This window comes from Paramormyrops kingsleyae, chromosome 21 (genome assembly GCF_048594095.1).
Source record: "Paramormyrops kingsleyae isolate MSU_618 chromosome 21, PKINGS_0.4, whole genome shotgun sequence".
NCBI classification, from domain to species: domain Eukaryota; kingdom Metazoa; phylum Chordata; class Actinopteri; order Osteoglossiformes; family Mormyridae; genus Paramormyrops; species Paramormyrops kingsleyae.
The window spans coordinates 2,601,406-2,622,422 of NC_132817.1; the positions used below are offsets into that span (position 1 = coordinate 2,601,406).

General features: G+C 47.8%; 1 protein-coding gene across 10 annotated transcripts in view; it reads left to right on the forward strand.

Annotated features, from left to right (window-relative positions):
- Window positions 1–21,017, forward strand: part of st6galnac3 (ST6 (alpha-N-acetyl-neuraminyl-2,3-beta-galactosyl-1,3)-N-acetylgalactosaminide alpha-2,6-sialyltransferase 3) — a 52,959-nt gene that overhangs the window by 19,201 nt on the left and 12,741 nt on the right. For all 10 annotated transcript variants that reach the window (XM_072704382.1, XM_072704380.1, XM_072704381.1 and 7 more), the window contains 2 exons: window positions 3,442–3,597; window positions 12,675–13,084. In XM_072704382.1, the coding sequence (XP_072560483.1) occupies window positions 3,469–3,597; window positions 12,675–13,084 (539 nt within the window). In that variant the 5' untranslated portion in view covers window positions 3,442–3,468. The remainder of the gene's footprint in view (window positions 1–3,441; window positions 3,598–12,674; window positions 13,085–21,017) is intronic.

A 21,017-nucleotide genomic window follows, 5' to 3' on the forward strand; every position in this document is an offset into this window, starting at 1 on the left:
GTTGTCCTGGCACTGCCGCTGTTCCGGCTCTCGCTGATGCCGGCGCTGAGCTCACTCTGGACGCGAGTGGGATACTTCTGTCTCCCCATGCTCACATTGGCTTGTCCTTGTCCCGAAGGGATTTCTGTCCCAGAATGCATGTGAGCGGCTGGGCTTTACAGGCATCTGGGCTTTTAGAGATACAGCTCGATGTACAGATGCTAAATGAAATGGTGATTCATGGGCTATTTACGTGCTTTTTTTTTCGCATATCCCATCACCTTTGACAGACAGACAGACACAGGTTTGTAATTATCTCTTTGTGGAAAACTCTAATCCCACCATGACAACCTTAACTCCTACCTAACCTTAACCATAAGTAACCAAAACAAAATTTAAGTCTTTTGGCATTTTAACTTTTTTGATTGCATTCACAGATCTTTGTGGGAACCTGAAAAATGGTCCCCACAATGTCAAAATAACAGGTTTTTATCACATTGGTGGGGGGGGGGGCATTTGGTCCCCACAATTTAATATAAACCTAATATACACACGCAGATGAGTGAGAAGCCTGGGCCTGAGTCTTGCTCAAGGGCCTAGCGGCAGCATCAATCTGCCGACCCCGTAATTCCAACCAGTAACCTTCCTCACATGCATACAGCCCAAAGCCACTGAGCCACACAGCGCCCCCAAGTGGCACTACCCACATAACCCATTTCAGCATTATTTTCTTGGCAGCTTTAAACTGACTAATCATAATGGGTGATTTCTGGCCAAGACAAAATTAAAACGGGGAATATATTTTATTGCTTTTGCCACGAGAATCACTGATTCTGCCATTGGATGGCTCCCTGCGGACCTGGGTCACACTCATGCTCTTCCCGCTTGCGCCCTCTGCCTCTCATCAGTGGCCAAACGGGCTAATTCATCTCACTGCCTCGTCAGACTGAAGCGTCCTCCCACGGTGTCTATGCGGCCCCAGACGCCCCCTGGGGGTGGACGCCTCCATCTTCACATTCCCCGTCTCCCTCCTTAATTCTTCCTCTTCATATTGTGGCGTCTGAAATAACTCATAGGCAGTCTCTGCCCGAGATCCCACACCCAAGTGACCGCCTTCCTGTTTATCTCTCATAATTAAGCGGGACTGCTTAAAAGTATTTTGTTTTTAGAAATGTCCTTTTTAATTTTTTTTTTTTACCATTTTGCTATGTTCTAGGTGCTGTGTGTAACGATGTACAAACAGTGTGAAATTATTATACTGCAAGCTGAAAGTGTTGATGTGCTGAACACACAAAGATCTACGGGAGTTGGTCTGAGAGGCGTGAACGCTCACCAAGGCTCCTGGAAGCTGTTATGGTCCCTCAGATGCAGGGGGCGACATGTTCATCTGACGTCTTCATTCATAGTAACAGTCTCCATTATCTCCGCTTCAGAACAGATTTCGATTTGATGGGAAGTGAAAATCCAGTGACCTCCTAACACTTGTGTTTAGAGATGCGGATGCATGAGATGGTGACGCCTGTTCTTCAGAAGCATCTCACAGTTTCCTTGTGCAGTTCTGCCAGCTTGACCCTAATGCTTCCGATTTGCCTGCAAAGCTCATTTGGGCACCTGCGAAAGCTCATATTTCCTTCAAACACTCATGGTTTTAGTAGAAGACATTCAGGTTTGGAAGGTATCATTTCCTAAGGTGAGACCAGATGTTTGTTTGAAGGAGCTTAATAGATGAAAGTGTTTTCTCTCTTTTGATGCTCTAGTGATATTTCTATAGCAAAGCCTTGGTCTTACATCCAGGCTTTGCTTTGTGCTCTTATAAAGAGGCTCTGTTTGTAAACTTCTGCCAAGGCCTGATGATTTTGCATGAAAGCTTTTTGGGAGGGTTGGGTGAGAAATAAAGGTTAATTTACTTGGAAGTGAGAGAATAAACGAGACGCGATTCTGAGCTGAGAAGGCGCCAGATATTTCACAGGAAAACTGTTCTGCCTGATTCACCCAGATATGCTGGGCATGAACCACTGGTGTGGGGGAACTTGGACATGGAGTGGTGTTGGGTGTGGTTTGGTCTTATAGACATACAGTCCTGCTTTGGTGTCATGATCCTGCTATGGTGTTACAGTCCTGCTTCAGGGTTACGATCCTGCCTTGGTGTTATGATCCTGCCTTGGAGTTACGATCCTGCCTTGATGTTACAATCCTGCCTTGGTGTTACGATCCTGCTTTGGTGTCAAGATCCTGCTATGGTGTTACAGTCCTGCTTCAGGGTTACGATCCTGCCTTGGTGTTACGTTCCTGCCTTGGTGTTACGATCCTGCCTTGGTGTTACGATCCTGCCTTGGTGTTACGATCCTGCCTTGGTGTTACGATCCTGCCTTGGTGTTACGATCCTGCTTTGGTGTTACAATCCTGCCTTGGTGTTACGATCCTGCCTTGGTGTTACGATCCTGCCTTGATGTTACGATCCTGCCTTGGTGTTACGATCCTGCTTTGGTGTCAAGATCCTGCTATGGTGTTACAGTCCTGCTTCAGGGTTACGATCCTGCCTTGGTGTTATGATCCTGCCTTGGTGTTACGATCCTGCCTTGATGTTACGATCCTGCCTTGGTGTTACGATCCTGCCTTGATGTTACGATCCTGCCTTGGTGTTACGATCCTGCCTTGGTGTTACGATCCTGCTTTGGTGTCAAGATTCTGCTATGGTGTTACAGTCCTGCTTCAGGGTTACGATCCTGCCTTGGTGTTACGTTCCTGCCTTGGTGTTACGATCCTGCCTTGGTGTTACGATACTGCCTTGATGTTACGATACTGCTTTGGTGTTACGATCCTGCCTTGGTGTTACGATCCTGCCTTGGTGTTACGATCCTGCCTTGGTGTTACGATCCTGCCTTGATGTCACGATCCTGCTTTGTTGATTATTGCTGTTGGTTTCTTCACCATTCCTTGATTCATTTTCTGCACCACCTGTGGTTTCCATTGAGCCATTTCCCTTTTTCTTGTGATGTGCGGTTACACCTTGAGGGATTAACCCCCCCCCCCCACACACACACACACACACACACACACACACACACACATGCACACTTCTTGTGTACCAGGATGGATTACTGTCATAACTGCTAGATGGGACAGGTCTAATTTCTCACTCTGTGTCGAGAGCTGCTTGTTCCTGTCCTGTAAATGAGAAAATAATGTTGTTGATGTGGCAAAAGCCTAATTTCCATTTTAAAATATGGAAACAACCCATGATATCAAATAGACTGTCAGGAGACGGAGCCTTGAGTGACACGCTGCAATGATTCTTTCATTAGAAGCCACCACACTGTGTGGGACGCTCTGTCCTGCTTCGGAGTCACTGTGCCGCCTGTCTGTATGGACAGCCAGTGCCAGAGCTCTGAAATGACAGCCCCGGGCCTCCTCCTTCTGCTGACCGCCTGCTCGCTTTCTGTCCTCTCTTCTAACCTTCAGAGGAAGTACATCATCGCCACCGTCCTCATGGTGGCGCTGTCTGTCTTCGGCGTGATCAACTACACGGAGAGCTCCTTTGTGCTGCTGCAGCAGGTGTTTGGCCAGCGCAAGGCGTCCAAGCCGCATACGGGATACGTGAGGGTCCCGGATCAGGAGGTGAGTGACATCCAGTGACGTTGGCCCAAAATGTCCCTTAGCCATTAAGATGCATCGTCGCTCCAAAGAGGTCAGATGAAGGGCATCCCTCACAGCACAACCTGGAAGACGTTCCCTTCCCTTGCCTGTAAATATCCACGGAGCACTTTCCTGATAACCCAGACGCAGACAGACAGGGCTGTAAGTGGGGGGACCAGTCAGCTTGCATGGAAACGCACCAGCTGAGCATGTTTTGGGTAAAAGCTCAGAGGGTTGGCTGCATGTTACCCCGAACCATGCAGGGGCGGCTGGTGATGGTGACACTGATGTTGTGGGTCTTATTTCGTTCATTTGTGCCACGCAGCATTCTAGCAGTTCACAGGGAATTCTTCAGGCTGTTGCTGTCCTAATGTAACCCTGCTGTGTTCAGCACACTAGATGCACAGCACATCCTCAGTCGTGTGATCCTCTAACATGCTTTTGTGTTACCTCTCCTGGGTTTTGAGAGACACGATTCCGGTGAGCCGTCTCACACGCAACAACGCACTCCGGCTCTGGCCTGTGGTAGGGCTACCCTGCCTGTCTGTGCATATGTGTGCCTGTGTGTGTGTATATGTGTGTGTATATGTGTGTGTGTGTGTGTGTGTGTGTGTGTGTGTGTGTGTGTGTGTGGCACTGTCTCACCATGCCACGGTCAGGCTGCGCCTTTGATGATGAGAGATGCCGGTTTGGGTGTCCTGCCCCGTGCGGCGACGGCAGGGGGCTGCGCTGATGTGATGGGTAACGTTGCTCATGAATATTCACAGTTTTCCCGCCTTCCCCCCTCCCCACCCTTCAATGAAGGTGTCCTCTATAGCTGATTCCCATGTTTCCAGGGCTCACGTCTCCTGTCACTTTCAGGCTCGCCTCTGCAGGGACGTCACGGCACGTCCAAAAGCTTTTGAGGGGCCTCATTAGCTGATCAGGACATGGAGATTTGGATGCAGATGGTGCAGAAACGCAGGGGGGCACTAGCCACCCAAGAAATGGTCGCGTTTGCCTTGTAGGATTCAGGGAGGGGCCCTTGACCCGCCTGCTCGTCTGGAGTGAAGCCCGTGTCACGTCTAAATTTCCACTTCCTGTCCCAGAGGTCTCCTGCCATTACCGCTAGTGACAGAGTCAATTTGCCATCAGTTTATTTGCTGAAGTGCGTGGAATACCAACTCTATGCGGTGTGGTGGCGGCAACCAGGGGAGGGAGATCATTAAAGCCCCCCCCCTTCACCGCAGAAATATCTGAACGGGAGGAAAAGTGACTCACGCCTGGCTTCTTAGGCTGCCTTCCGTCTAGCCGTGCTGACATGAGGACCGAAAGCCTGACAGATCGCAATCGCCGTTCATATCAACCGAGAGAGCTTTCCGTGGCTTCACACACCACCCCATGCCTCCCCACATCTCCCCACACCTCTCCAGTGACATCATCATTCAGGCAGCATCCGAAATCGGACACTGTGCACTATGTACTTAAATGAGGAAGCAGTACACACCATAAGCAATTGTTTAGTCCCCTTTGCTCGAGGCTGAACAGATTCAGCTCAGCTAAGCTCTCCGCCTAAGACATTCCTCTATGACCAGGAATCATTCTTTTAGCCCTACGTTGAACCCTTCTTTGCTTAGGCAGCTTTGATTAGACATGCTTGCAGTCAGATATTTTCCACCCGCCTGGAAGCCAGGCTTCTCTCTATGGTGACTGGGAGACAAGACAGGATAACGACATTAATGTTGCCAATAACATTAATGCTAATGACCGACAAGCTTCACATGCGGTCGGCGGCGTTGGCTCCCGGGAGTCTCTCATTCTTACGCATGCAGGAGCACAGAAGTGTCTGGTTACGGCACAGAGTGACAGTTTAACATTTCCTATCGTACCTTTAACAAATCTTTCATGATTGGCATTTGTAAATATGGTTAAGTTATCATTGTTTTTGAATCTGATCGTTTAATTTTCAGTAAAGTTTCAGTAATATTTAGCAAACTAATTTACAGTTAGCTCACAAACTAAGCTGTCTGTATGTTCAAAATGGTCAAAATGCTTGCAAAGGAGTCATGCTGGTACGACAGCATGAAAGATCATTACAAATAGAAAGGGAACCAGATTTACATATAAGTAGCTGACTGGCTAAGATAAGAAAAAAGACTGACGATGTGTTTGCCCAGTTTTAAACATCACCATCCACCACTGGTACATACAACGTCTATGGTCATTTATACGATTCCTTATTGCCCAAACACAAAATTTCCGGCTGCACTGCATCACCTCTGAGCTGCTGAACTTGGGCTTTTAATGACAGATGTCCTGATTCACCCAGAGCTGCTGTTTGTCCACAATCATTATGTGAAAGCAACAAGTACCGATTTCATAAACCGTTTACCAAACGCACCACTTCCACTTACAGCATTTGTTTAGATGTGACATTATCTTGTCATCACAGGTCATCACATCAACAATTTTGCATCCTGCTTTTTAAAATTTATAAAGAAAAAAAAAACAACATAATTAATACATTTGTCATACTTTACAAATAATCATGCGAGTTCCATAATTAAGAATTATACTCATGCTTAAAAACACCATTACTGTTGTTCTTCATTTTCATAAGTTGACTCCTGACTTCTGATGAAGTCGCTTATAGAATGAGATTCAATAGCATCCAGTGTTCCAGGTTTTGACCAAATGTAATGTGCCATCCATGTAACCGATGCACACTATGATTTCAGATATACTATTACATGCGGTGTACTATTTTGGGGCACTGATTAGTATGGAAGTGTGTGATTTTGGATGCAGCATCAGTGAGAAAAGCACAGAAAAATCATCACTGCATCATCATTCCATACCAGTAACACCGCAATATAATCATCACTGACATCATTCTATGACAGTAATGCAGTGACATAAACACTCTGTGATAATACATGACATCATAATGCAGCAACATCATAATTCAGTGACAATTACAGTCACATCTTTGCTCCATTTTAATGGCAGTATTGGCAAGCATCCAGTGACCTCATCCATCAGTCACGTTCCATAACGGCTGTACATCTGGTACTGATCCAGTTGGTCCGGCAGTGACCCCATCCATCGTTCACATTCCTAGGTACCTTTGCATCTGGTACTGTTCCGGTCAGTCTCGCAGTGACCCCGTCCATCGATCACGTTCCAAGACTGCTCTGAGTCTGGTACTGATTGGTTCACTCCTGCGATGACCCCGCCCATCAATTATGTTCCAGGACGGATTTTCGTCTGGTGTTGATCCAGTCAGACCTGCAGTAACCCCATTCAAGGACCACATTCTAGGACGGATTTGTGTCTGATACTGATCCGGTCAGTCCCACATTGAACCCTCCATTAATCACGTTCCTGGGCAGCTTTGTGTCTGGTGCTGATCTGTTTAGGCCCGTAGTGACCGCAACTATCAATCACCTTTCCCAGGACAGCTTTGCATCTGGTGTGGATCCGGTCAGGTTCGTAGTGACCCCATTCATCGATCACATTTGTAGATGGATTTATGACTGGTGATGATCTGGTCAGGCTTGCAGTGACCCCGTCCATTGATCACGTTCCTGGACTGCTTTACATCTATTGCCAACCCAGGCAGACTCATAGTGACCCTAGGCGTCAAATACATTCTGAGACAGCTTTGCTTCTGGTGCTGATCTGGTCTGCGCTGCAGTGACCCCGTCCATCGATCACGTTCTGAGACAGCTTTGCGTCTGGTACTGATCCGTTTTCCTTCACTCTACCAGCTAATTAATTGGAGCTTTAAATCAGCGCTGCAGATGAGTCACGCATAAATCCAGCAGCAGTTGAAATGTTTCCTGAAAGCTGCGATGATGTTGCTCTCCACACCCTGGTCCTCCCTGACGACCACCAGCCCCATTAAAGAAGGAGCACCGATTCTTGCAGACCAGCCTGTTAATGTCATACCAATGTGTGGCCACTTGGGGGCAGCGGGGCAGGGGGCTGTTTTTCCAGTTCTGTCAGTTCGTTGGTTTCAGCTCTCCTCATTAGGATGGATGTTCTTGCATCTGGAGTGCGGCTCTGATCTGCATGGTGCGGCTAAATCTCTGTCTCAATTGCGTTTGACGGCGTTACGCTTATAAATGCACCTGGACTGCAGCAGTTCTGGGGGCCGGGGGGAGACCGTATCATGCGGCACGGTGAATTGGAAGGGACAGGGAGTGCAGGGGCAGAGGGAAGTCGGGGGAGAACCGTAAGAACCATCTTTGCATCCCGATATTTCAGCATGAAGCCATTTCCCTAAAGGAGTCACTTTAATATAATGAAGTCGTCTGTTGGGTTAATTGGCTGTTTTAATAGCGTCTGAGTCTCATTTTCCTCAAACTTCCCAACACTCCTTTCTGTTCCAGTTCCACTGCAGTTTATCCCGACAGCAGCGTCAAGTCGTCAGGGCTGTTGGCAGGAGCATTGCCAGGGTATCGTCAATGGCATCATCAAAGTGTCGTCGTTACGGTCTTTGTCATTGGCGTCGCTGGAGCCATCGTCAGGGTATTATCGGGGCAGTCGTGAAGGGCATTATTGGTGGCATTGTGAGGTTGTCTTCAAGAGCATCATCAGCATATAGCGGGAGAGCCCAGCCTTAAATGGGGTCTCTGTTTTGGGATGGCTGTGGTCTTCATCACCGCTTGGCGACACGTCGGCTCCCGTGACCCAGCTGTGCCAGGATATCAGGCATGGGGCAGCACACAAAGCCTATTTGATAATAAATCACCCCTCCCACCCGCCGTGGATGCACGAGAAAATCAGGTTAAAATGTGAGTGAGGAATGAGGCTGCGTCACGCTCAGCTCACTGCACACGCTGATCCCGCTGGCTCCCGCCGGCTCTGTGTAGCTCTGGCCGTTTACCATGTCATTTCATCAGAGTGCACCGCGTTGAGCTCTTTAGCCTCATTCTGGAAAGCATAAGAAGGGTTTGGTGATGACGCCGGCCTGCATCCCGTCTCTGGAGTAACACATTTAATTCTGTGACCTCAAGCTGTTCAGGCGAGACCCTTTAGTCTGACACAACTTCGATTTTTTCCCTGTTAATGCATCGATTGATCCTCAGCGTCAACATAAAATCAATCATGAATATTGTGATGTGCTGACCTTATTTATTTATTTATGGCTGGGTGTAATTTTCTTGTAAAGACCTTCCTCCCTGATATGTGTGCGGAATTTGGGACGGGCAGAGGATGAACGGCCACAGGGACAAAAAGGAACCTCAGGGTGCTTTGGATTAAACAAACTGAAGATTTTCTGCAAACAGAGCATCAGCATGAAATGGTGGAGAGGCCATTTAACGTCAGCAGAGTGAAACACCAGCACTTAAACAAAAAGCAGCACATTTAAATACAGCCCAGAGCCCTGACCCACGTGGGAATGTGGGGGGACTCCCTCAAGGCATTAGAAAGCCCCCCCAGATCAGATCAGGCACAAAACACACAAACCAAATTCAGTGAAATGCATGTGTGTCAGATGTGTGTGTATCCATGCATGTTTATTTCCTCTCACTTCCTGTAAAATTTGTGGCCTGATTTATGAAATGTCACGGTCAGGCCCCCGTCTCCCCCGTGAACACGCCCAGCTGACCTCATAACCCTTAACAGGCTGCGTATTCCAGTTGGGTCCGGCTGGGTTTCATATCCCGGTTACCCGTGACACCTCCAGCGCTCATAGACCCGTTTACTCTGCTTTCATCCACTCAGCAAATGCATGTTATTAGATCAAGCTACTGGTTTATTAATCTTTGTTTGATAGTGTTGATGGTTTACATGCGCTATTGATTGTTTTGTTGGTTTACTCGTGTGTGATTGATTGTGTTGCTGGTTTTCTCGTGTGTGATTGATTGTGTTGCTGGTTTTCTCGTGTGTGATTGATTGTGTTGCTGGTTTTCTCGTGTGTGATTGATTGTGTTGCTGGTTTTCTCGTGTGTTATTTGATTGTGTTGCTGGTTTTCTCGTGTGTGATTGATTGGTTTGCTGGTTTACTTATGTATGATTGATTGATTGGTTTGCTGATTTACTTGTGTGTGATTGATTGTTTTGCTGGTTTACTCGCGTGATTTGTTGTTTTACTCGTGTGTGATTGATTATTTTTTTGCTGGTTTACTTGTGTGTGATTGATTGTGTTGCTGGTTTTCTCGTGTGTGTGATTGATTGTGTTGCTGGTTTACTTATGTATGATTGATTGATTGATTGGTTTGCTGGTTTACTTGTGTGTGATTGATTCTTTTGCTGCTTTACTCACGTGATTTGTTGTTTTACTCGTGTGTGATTGATTAAATTTTTGCTGGTTTACTTGTGTGTGATTGATTGGTTTGCTGGTTTACTTGTGTGTGATCGATTGTTTTGCTGGTTTACTCGTGTGTGATTGATTAATTGTTTTGCTGGTTTACTCGTGTGTGATTGATTGGTTTGCTAGTTCACTCGTGTGTGTGGTGTCAGAGATATTTACAGTGCTCTCCTAACATCTGTTAGCAATGCTAACAGAAGATGATCCCTGGAATAAAGAATAGCCGCTTAATAAGTGCATAATCATTTCGGGAAGCTCGTTCACATTTAGCGAATGGTTAAGCCCTGCGGTTTTCCGTAGCTGCCGTTGATCTCACCCTTGTTCCCGTTATGATTAAACCTTGCATTGAGGGAGCTGCACTTTGCGCAAACACGCACAAAAGGGCTGTGAGGAACCTGAGACTGTGGCTGCCTAGAGGGGTCGCTGAACTCCTGCCACGTTCCATCTGATGTGCCTCCCTCTGCTGCTGTCAACATCACTGCCTCCACCTGTTTACAGACAGTTTTGTACATTTTCGAAGCCCTTTAGCCCCTCCCTCTCGGGTACTCACCCGCAGGTCGTGTGGCCGTCCCGCCGCGTCATTGGCTCAATGTCGCTTTATAGCAAGATGGCGATGTTGACGTGATTGCCTCTACCTGTCCATATCCTCACACTGACCACCAGCCACCGTCCTCAAAAGCAAAATGGCCGTCGTGTGTCCGCAGCCCTCAGCTAACATCACGCACATCACGTCTTTCCAGAATGTCCCGCGACGGGTGAAAGGCTCTGGCCGCGTGTTTGGACGATGCCCCCTCTCCCTCTGGACGTGAAGCCTGCCTCGGTCGGCCTGTGACGGAGTGCTGTTTAAAGACGCTGCTTTTCTGTTTCCAGGCGTGACTGATGGGAAGCATCTGTGGAGACTCTTCTCCTGTTGATGATAGTCTGGTGCAGCATTCAGCCTCACAGCGGGGGGAGTGCCTGCGCAACGCAGAGGCTGTGTAAGGCCTCACTGCCAGTTTGGGTATCCGAGTATTAATAGGCACAGCGACTGGGGAGGCGTCTGGTCCCTGATGTCTGCGGGCTTTTCAATTACCTGCTAATTTACACCCTTGGAGTGGAGACTCGCTGTTAAAGAGTAACGTCTGCAGAGCATTTCAGAGGAAAGATCCAGCCTGGCTCACTGGCCACCTGAGGCTGGATACCAGTCTGTCCGCAGACACCCAGCAGCTGCTGTGCCGGCATGGCGGATTCCCCGGCCCCAACTTGGTGGGGGATGTGACTCCCTGTGTCCTTCCCTGTGTGTGGTTCTTCTCCAGTAACCATGGTAGCCTGTAGACTCCTGGTTTGCCCGTCTCAGTCTTTGTGCTGCTTTTAAAGACTTTATTCATGTGGAAAAACCTGACGTTAAGCACAAGAGCCACAAAAGGCTTATCCTCCTAAAGCTTTTGGTCGGATGTGTTCCTGTCCGGTTCATGCTGGAAGTTAGGAAGAAGCTCGCTCTCGTTTATCCACAGACGGAAAATGTGATTCATGCCTGAAAATCATCCCCCATGCCTGGAGATTAAGTCAAATGCAGCAGGAAGACTTTATCTGAACTTCTTCAACAGATAGCTGTGTAGGTCTCCTGTTAGTCTGGGCTTCCACCTTGGCCTTTGATCGACTTGCAGCTGTAGCTTTGTTCCAGATTCCTGATGCATCACTCTGGAAGTTCCTCACTGTCCTTATTATTGCATACATTTATTTATGTAGCAGACACTTCTATCCAAAGCATCATACATTTTTTGAGAACAAAGGGTCAGCAGCCCCTGGAGGTTAAAGGCCTTGTTCACGGGCCCAACAGTGACATCAGTCTGCTGGCCCTGGGATTTGAACCCGTGACCCGCTGGCCCTGGGATTTGAACCCGTCACCCGCTGTCCCTGGGATTTAAACCCGCCACCCGCTGGCCCTGGGATTTGAACCTGCACAGAGCCGTGCAGCCAGGAGCAAGCTACTGTTCCGGGCCCTGCTGACAGCCCCGTAGAGGCATCTGACTTGCATGCCCCTGTGTGATCTAAAACCATCACCCTGCCGTCTCCACTTTTAGCAGCATGTATGTGCTGATTTGCCATGGCCCGCTCCGTCAATATGGCGTGGCTGAAAATGCCTGTAAGGGCTGCGGGAGTCTGCCGCCTGTCTCCATGTGCATTATCAGGGAGCTGCTTTATCCTCCCAGGCTGTGAGCTGAGCTCAGGGAGAAAAATCTCAGTGACAACATGTCAAAGTAGCTGAGTGTGAAATGACAGCTGTGTTAGATTTGGGTTAACGGCACTCTTTTGTTTTCGGATTAAACTCGCTAGACTGATTGGCTTAAGTGTGTAATTAATTTGAGTGTGCGGCTTCATGCCACGTGAAAAGCATGGTTCACTCAGAAATCCATAGTCTCTATGCCAGGGGTGGCCAGTCTTATCCGCAAAGGGCCGGTGTGTATGCAGGTTTTTGGGGTAACCTTTAGGTCAGCTGTTCAAACCCAATCAGCCAATCAGTCCTCTAATTAGTGACCTAATTAGGGAGTTGCAGCGAAAACCTGCATACACACCAGCCCTTTGCAGATAAGATTGGCCACCCCTGCTCTATGCCCCTCAAGTAAGTAAATGTCCAAATCTAGCCCTTGAGATTCCGGGATGGGGTTTCCAGCAGTCAGATTGTCCCGGAATGCGGTATTCCCACATGGGAAGGGTGTCCGTATTAGAGTGAAATTTGCCACACTGACCAACCCCCTGTCCCTCTCGCCTGTCTCCGCAGCCGCTGAAGCTGTCCTGCGACACGTGCAGCGTGGTCTCCAGCTCTGGGCAGATTCTGGGCCGCCTGGCGGGTGCAGAGATCGACCGTGCCTCCTGCGTGTGGCGCATGAACAGCGCACCGACGCGGGGCTTCGAGGCTGACGTGGGCCACCGCACCTCGTTGCGGGTCGTGTCCCACACCAGCGTGCCGCTGCTCGTGCAGAGACAGCACTACTTCTTCGGCCAGGCCAACGACACGGTGTATGTGGTGTGGGGGCCGCTGAGGAACATGCGGCGTGACGGCCGTGGCGTCGTCTACAACATGCTGCGGCAGGTGATGGAGAGTTACCCACAGGCACGTGTCTACGTCACCACGGAAGAGCGTATGAACCACTGCGACCGTGTCTTCAAGGAGGAGACAGGCAAAGACAGGTAGGCTCGCGTCGCTGTGAACGCTCGTTTTGCTTTCTCTATATTGTGTGAACTCGTTTCTAGTTCGGTTTTGCAGTTCCGCAGACCAAAGTCCTAATTGCAGCTCCCCACGGCAGCAGGCTAGATTCCCATGACGCTGAGCTGTCTTCATTTAGCTCAGTTTGGCTCTATTTGAGTTTAGCATTAGCGTTAGTTTAGCATTAGCGTTAGCTTAGTGTTAGCCTAGCATTTGCATTAGCCTGTATCATACATATGGATGTCAGATGTTGCTTAAAACATGATTTTTTGTCCCGTTCCTATGTCCTTGATGCTGGACAGCCCTCAGCAAATCCCATCCAATCTGAGCCTCCATCTCCCCATCCTACCCCAACAGATTTGACCTCCCCCCATTATAAGCCATTCTGTCAGTCGCTCTGTCAATCGCTCTGTCAGTTGCTGTCTTCGTTTCCCGTCTGTCGTCTTTTTACACATCCAGCAATTTCTTTCCCCCCAGGGTGCTGCCCCCCTTCATCCTCCGTCCTTTTAGCCCGTAGCTGTGATTACTGTTTAAACAGCTCCGTATGTCCAGATGGGCTCCCATGTCCCACTGTGCCACTATCAGCTGTCACACTGCCGCCGTTTCTGGCTGGGGAGGGGGATCCTGAATAATCAGCTATCTACGGTCTACAGGCAGGTCCCGGCTTTCCAACTTCCGATTTACAGACTTTTAACACCGAACACCATGAATCCAGTTACATTACTAACCTGTGTTAAATACAGTGATTAGTATTATTATTTTTCCATTTACCTACAAATTCAACTTAGGGGACACACTGTAAGTGACCCTGTGTAAGACTGCAGGCAGAAGGCTCTGGAAGCGGTGCCTGGCTGGTGTTTGCTGTTAGTGATGATAACCGGTCAGTACTTGAGGTGATCATCTTTTTAATGTCTGTATTGAGTGGTCATACCTCTAAACTGGAAGCACTATTAGTTATTGGCTGATCACCCTGTCTCTGCTTCCAAAATGGCCGTAACCTGTTTCACTCGTGCCCACTGGGGCATATTTTCAGGGTCTCTGAATAAGGCTCAATCCGTAGGAGGTGTTTAAGTTCGGTACCTGTGGTGTCTGTTCTGTTTGTCACAGTCACGGTGACCTTACCATGACAGATTTCCGTTTGTTTCCGAGTGTTACGAATCTCAGCCGGTTTGTGCTCAGGTGGCGCAGTGTGAGGCCTCTTTGTGTGCCCGCTTGGGCCCGGCATGGCAGATGGGGGGGGGGGGTGCCACCTGTGAACACAGGAGCCGCGAGCAGGTAAACAAACCAAAGGAGATCCTGTCTTCACTTCAAGAAATCACAGGTGTGCTTGAACATGCAGCAGACTGTCATCAGCCTTGTGCTCTGCCCTGCTCTGCTCTGCTCTGCTCTGCCCTGCCCTGCCCTGCCCTGCTCTGCCCTGCTCAGCTCTGCTCTGCTCTGCCCTGCCCTGCTCAGCTCTGCCCTGCTCAGCCTCGCTCTGCCCTGCTCAGCTCTGCCCTGCTCTGCCCTGCTCTGCTCTTCTTATATGAATGGATCTTTGGCAGGCGGGAAATTTATCGGGATTATTTATGGGTAACAGAAGCGAGGGCAGAGTATTCCAGCCCAGAATGACTGCGATAATGAACATGAGGAGAGACATTTTAAAGTCCCTTAATTACTCAGGGGCCCAGAATACGCCTTTGAATAGTGATTTCTGCATAGGCCTTGATTAATTTATTCTTACAAAGGCCAGATTCGATTATAGGTCACATTTAATGACTCTTTAACAGAAGAAAATGTGTAATATTTATTGAGAGTTTGTCCTCATGAATTTGATAGACTATCAGGAGTATCTTCGCGGATTCTGCTGATGTTCCATTTACCCGGAGTGATTTGTTGTAAATGTAGTTCCCCATGGAGAGCCTGGTGTCCGGAGAAGGTGTGAGACAGACACGTCCTGCCTGGTCTAAAGTGTCACTGTTTTTTAATGATTGTGGTGATGATGTCAAGTCTGGTGCAAGATATGCCGTGTTTGTCTGCCCTGGGAATGTCATTGAGGAAGGATTTTGAACCTCACATATTTCAGCATACATACACACACACACACATGTTTGTATTCATACCTGTGTGAGGACCATCCACCCTTTACTAGAACCTAATGTCCGGTCCAGCAGAACCCAGGTGCAGATGACCTGTGGTACTATGGGCCTCTACTTCTGGGCCTCTGTTTCTGGGCCCCCGTAAGGACGCTGGGATTCAGCTTGCTGCCGCTGTGCAGGACAAGCGCTCAGACCCCGCACTCAAGCTGTGGGCCTCCCAGCCGTGGGTTTTGTTGGTGAAAATGCACCCGCCATGACACAGAAACACGTGCAGAGGGGACGGGCAGTAACAGTTTCAGGGAGCCTGTTTGAGGAGATTAAACGGTCGGCTGTGTTTGCACAGGATTCGGCTGTCACCATTTGCGGTGGGATCAGTTCATAATGGGGATTTGGCTGCCCTCCTTCCTGGCTGGCACAATGCCCCCCCCCGCCCCCTTGAATTTGCTGTGATTGCTGGTCCATGTGACTCTGATTCTGCCCGCAATAGCCAATGTCCACATCTGCCGCCCTTTGGAAACTCTAGTGGGGGACACGATCACGCACCCCTCTGGTTACCTCACCCCTGCAGAGGCTGGTGACTAACAGCACAGGATAATCCCCCCCAACGTCGACCTTAGAGCCTCTCCAGTCTCAACCTGCCTCTGCGTCTCTGTCTATGTCTGTCTGCCTGTTTTCTCTGTCTGTCTATGTGTGTGTCTGTTGTCTCTGTTTGTCTGTCGGTGTCTGTCTGCCTATTTTTTCTGTCTGTCTGTGTCTGTCAGCGTCTGTCGTCATCGATCTGTGTCTGTCTGACTGTCTGTCTGTCTGCATCTGTCTGTGTCTCTGTCTGTGTGGGTCTCGATCTGTGTGTGTGTGTGTCTGTTTTATTTTTATTATTAATACAGCTTTGCATTGAAGTTCACATTTTGGGACCGACAACACCAGATGCATTTTGGGCATGTCTTGATATCGTAGCAGTGGGTCACACATACATTACTGTAGGCGTACTTTATTACAGGTTACATATGGACAGTGGGTCACATATACATTACTGTAGGCGTCATGTATTACAGGTTACATATGGACAGTGGGTCACATATACATTACTGTAGGTGTCCTGCATTACAGGTTACATATGGACAGTGGGTCACATATACATTACTGTAGGCGTACTTTATTACAGGTTACATATGGACAGTGGGTCACATATACATTACTGTAGGCGTCCTGTATTACAGGTTACATATGGACAGTGGGTCACATATACATTACTGTAGGCGTCCTGTATTACAGGTTACATATGGACAGTGGGTCACATATACATTACTGTAGGCGTCCTGTATTACAGGTTACATATGGACAGTGGGTCACATATACATTACTGTAGGCGTACTTTATTACAGGTTACATATGGACAGTGGGTCACATATACATTACTGTAGGCGTCCTGTATTACAGGTTACATATGGACAGTGGGTCACATATACATTACTGTAGGCGTCCTGTATTACAGGTTACATATGGACAGTGGGTCACATATACATTACTGTAGGTGTCCTGCATTACAGGTTACATATGGACAGTGGGTCACATATACATTACTGTAGGTGTCCTGTATTACAGGTTACATATGGACAGTGGGTCACATATACATTACTGTAGGCGTCATGTATTACAGGTTACATATGGACAGTGGGTCACATATACATTACTGTAGGCGTCCTGTATTACAGGTTACATATGGACAGTGGGTCACATATACATTACTGTAGGCGTACTTTATTACAGGTTACATATGGACAGTGGGTCACATATACATTACTGTAGGCGTCCTGTATTACAGGTTACATATGGACAGTGGGTCACATATACATTACTGTAGGCGTCATGTATTACAGGTTACATATGGACAGTGGGTCACATATACATTACTGTAGGCGTCCTGTATTACAGGTTACATATGGACAGTGGGTCACATATACATTACTGTAGGCGTCATGTATTACAGGTTACATATGGACAGTGGGTCACATATACATTACTGTAGGCGTCCTGTATTACAGGTTACATATGGACAGTGGGTCACATATACATTACTGTAGGCGTCCTGTATTACAGGTTACATATGGACAGTGGGTCACATATACATTACTGTAGGCGTACTTTATTACAGGTTACATATGGACAGTGGGTCACATATACATTACTGTAGGCGTCCTGTATTACAGGTTACATATGGACAGTGGGTCACATATACATTACTGTAGGCGTCCTGTATTACAGGTTACATATGGACAGTGGGTCACATATACATTACTGTAGGCGTCCTGTATTACAGGTTACATATGGACAGTGGGTCACATATACATTACTGTAGGCGTCCTGTATTACAGGTTACATATGGACAGTGGGTCACATATACATTACTGTAGGCGTCCTGTATTACAGGTTACATATGGACAGTGGGTCACATATACATTACTGTAGGCGTACTTTATTACAGGTTACATATGGACAGTGGGTCACATATACATTACTGTAGGCGTCCTGTATTACAGGTTACATATGGACAGTGGGTCACATATACATTACTGTAGGCGTCCTGTATTACAGGTTACATATGGACAGTGGGTCACATATACATTACTGTAGGCGTCCTGTATTACAGGTTACATATGGACAGTGGGTCACATATACATTACTGTAGGCGTACTTTATTACAGGTTACATATGGACAGTGGGTCACATATACATTACTGTAGGCGTCCTGTATTACAGGTTACATATGGACAGTGGGTCACATATACATTACTGTAGGCGTCCTGTATTACAGGTTACATATGGACAGTGGGTCACATATACATTACTGTAGGCGTCCTGTATTACAGGTTACATATGGACAGTGGGTCACATATACATTACTGTAGGTGTCCTGTATTACAGGTTACATATGGACAGTGGGTCACATATACATTACTGTAGGTGTCCTGCATTACAGGTTACATATGGACAGTGGGTCACATATACATTACTGTAGGTGTCCTGTATTACAGGTTACATATGGACGGTGGGTCACTATGCAGCCAGCATTGCTGCCCAATCTACTGCAGCTGTTACACCAAGCGATGCACCGCTAATGTCCTGCTACGTCCACTTTCAGGCGTCTCTCCCTCACTGCATTATTCACTATGAACCTTACTCCATGGTACCTAAGCCCATGTAAGACTGTATTATTATTATTATTATTTATTATTACTATTATTATTATTTATTACTATTATCATTACGTATGTGTGTGAATCACCTGCTCTTGCCGCACTGCTGGAAATGGTCTCCTACAGACCTGCCAGCAGTGACGATGGCAGGATGATTGGCGCAGCTTTGTTATCAGATTTTTCCGCTTGCCACCGTTCAGATAATTACCCCCTTACCTGCCTGTGATGGGCTTTAAGCTGCCGCTTCTTCTCTCCGGTTATTATTTCTTGGTAAGTGCTGTCGCAGTCGATGCTCCGCAGAATGGAGATGTACTGAGCTGGGCACTCGTCGCCCAATCTGGCGTCTGTGGCTCATGGGGTGGGCAGTGCCATCTGCTGGTCGGGGGTGGGGGGTGGCCCGGCTGGATGGCCGTCTCTGTACTGGATGCCTGGTGACCACTGGATCCATTTCACCATATCAGTGTGTATCAGTGTGCACAGCCTAAATGACATATTTAATGCTTCCAACGACAGTGAATGACACTGTCTTTTGGCCATTAGATGGGACACAGGCTGCTTCTTGCAGGAAGCTTCAGAAACATGCTAAAGGTGACCTGGTCACTTTGGGCTTTTACGTCTCAGAAATCCTGTGGAATAATCTTAATGTTGGAGTTTATCCCACAACCACATACGCAGTCTGCTCCAGTCCCTGCCCATAATGTCGAGAAACAAGCAGAGAGGCAAGCAGTGTCGTCCTTGGAACGACATAACTCATGCTGTCGGGGGTCTTTGGACAGGCTGTGGTTTCACTCTTCGCTAGGCATGTATGTGAGAGGCGGGTAATAGACTAAGCGGGGGGTCTGCGCCCACCTCACCAGCAGCGATGGGCCGGGCAGGAGCGCAGGTGCAGCTTGCAGGTGGCCTCCTGCTCTGCCGCTTGCTGGACCTGCTGCGCGGTTTGTAAAGGCGGTGAGCTCTACTGACGTGGCTCTCACTGTCTGTCTAACCCTCCACTCATAAACACCAGCAGCATCACACGCGTGAAGGTGAGCCACACCTTCTGAACATCCAGCGGAAAGACCTGGAACAAAATCCAACAAATGAAATCAAAGTAATGATGTGAATAAGGCTTGCAGGTATGATGGCTCATTCAGGTAAAATCCCCTTTGATAGGGCTGGGGGGGGGGGTAAATCAGGCAGGGGGATCAGTAGCTCAGTAGGCTATGGCTCTGTGCCCACATTTGGAGGGTTGTGGGTTCAGGTCCCATTACTGTAGAGTAATCAGATCACCTTTCAGCCTTTAAGACCAGTCCATTTCTTTCAAAGCCATGTATCTCTTTCTTCATTTCACTCTTGGCTTCTGGCAGGAGAAGTTCTTACAGACCTGGTTGGAGCCCCAGACGCCACACACCAGCTTCTCATTGGCCTCCGCTCTCCATCTAAGCTGCCAAATTAGCTCTCTGCCTGCAGTCATTACCGAAGCTTTGATACAGACGACTTCATAATGCTGCTGTCATCCTCCATGTGTCGAAGGCAGCTATTCTGGATTTTGAGAGTATGACAATTGATCTTTTATATCCAGGGATTCGGCAGATTCGGTTGGATGTGAACAATACATTTTAAGGAATGTGCATTCCACAATTCAAGAGCCCAGGTCCAGGTCGAGGCTGTTCCCTTTGCAGAAAATGGACAAGTGAGTCAGTAAAGGGTCTTTCCAAACACAGGGAAAATAATCTCCCAGATAAATGGACTGTTCATCGGGCTGAAACGATCGTACAGATATGGGTCACAAACAAGCTCAGCTTTAAGTTGCACAATGCAGATTAAATTAGCAGGCATAATTAAAACGTCAGCTTGTCAGACAGTTTCTGATATTTCCAATAAAGAGGGCTGTTAATGAAATATAAATATTTACCTTACAGCGCCCCCAGAGGTGAATGGGAGTAGGGCGGCTACAAGCTGAGATTTGTCTTCATGCTTTCGTGCTGCACATGCAAACTCAGGCAGGCCATGCTGAACATGAGCCTCGCTTGTGCTGGTGCCCATGTTTACACTGCCAGGTCCTGCTTTAACGGCACATATGGGGAATGATCAGGGTGCCAAGCGTCAGGAAACACTCCAGTGTTAATTCTCAGTGTCCTGGGTGATTCAGGTCTATGTTTCAATGCTCGCATAAGAAGTATCACTAGAACTGCCTTCTACCATCTATGGAACACAGCCAAGCTTCAGAAGATGCTCTGCTTTCATGATGGAGAAAAACACATGCCTGTCTGACACATGCCTTTATAACTTCCAGACTGGATTATTGTAATGCCCTCCTTTCTGGTTGCCCATTCGGATCCTTAGATAAACTTCAGCTGCTATAGAATGCAGCAGTTCTTACAAACACTAAAAAATTTGATAATATTAGCCCTGTTATATGCTCCCTTCATTGGTTTTCAGTTAAGTCTCGACTACAAAATACTGCTATTAACTTTTAAAGCACTGAATGGCTTTGCACTACAATACCTTACAGATCTACTGGCCTCTTACAATCCTCCTCGTTTGCTTCGATGTCAAGGAGCAGGATATCTATTAGTACCAAGGGTGGAAAGAGCTACGGCAAGCTGCAGAGCATTATGTTATAGAGCTCCAAAGCTGTGGAATAGTCTCCCGGCAGATGTGCA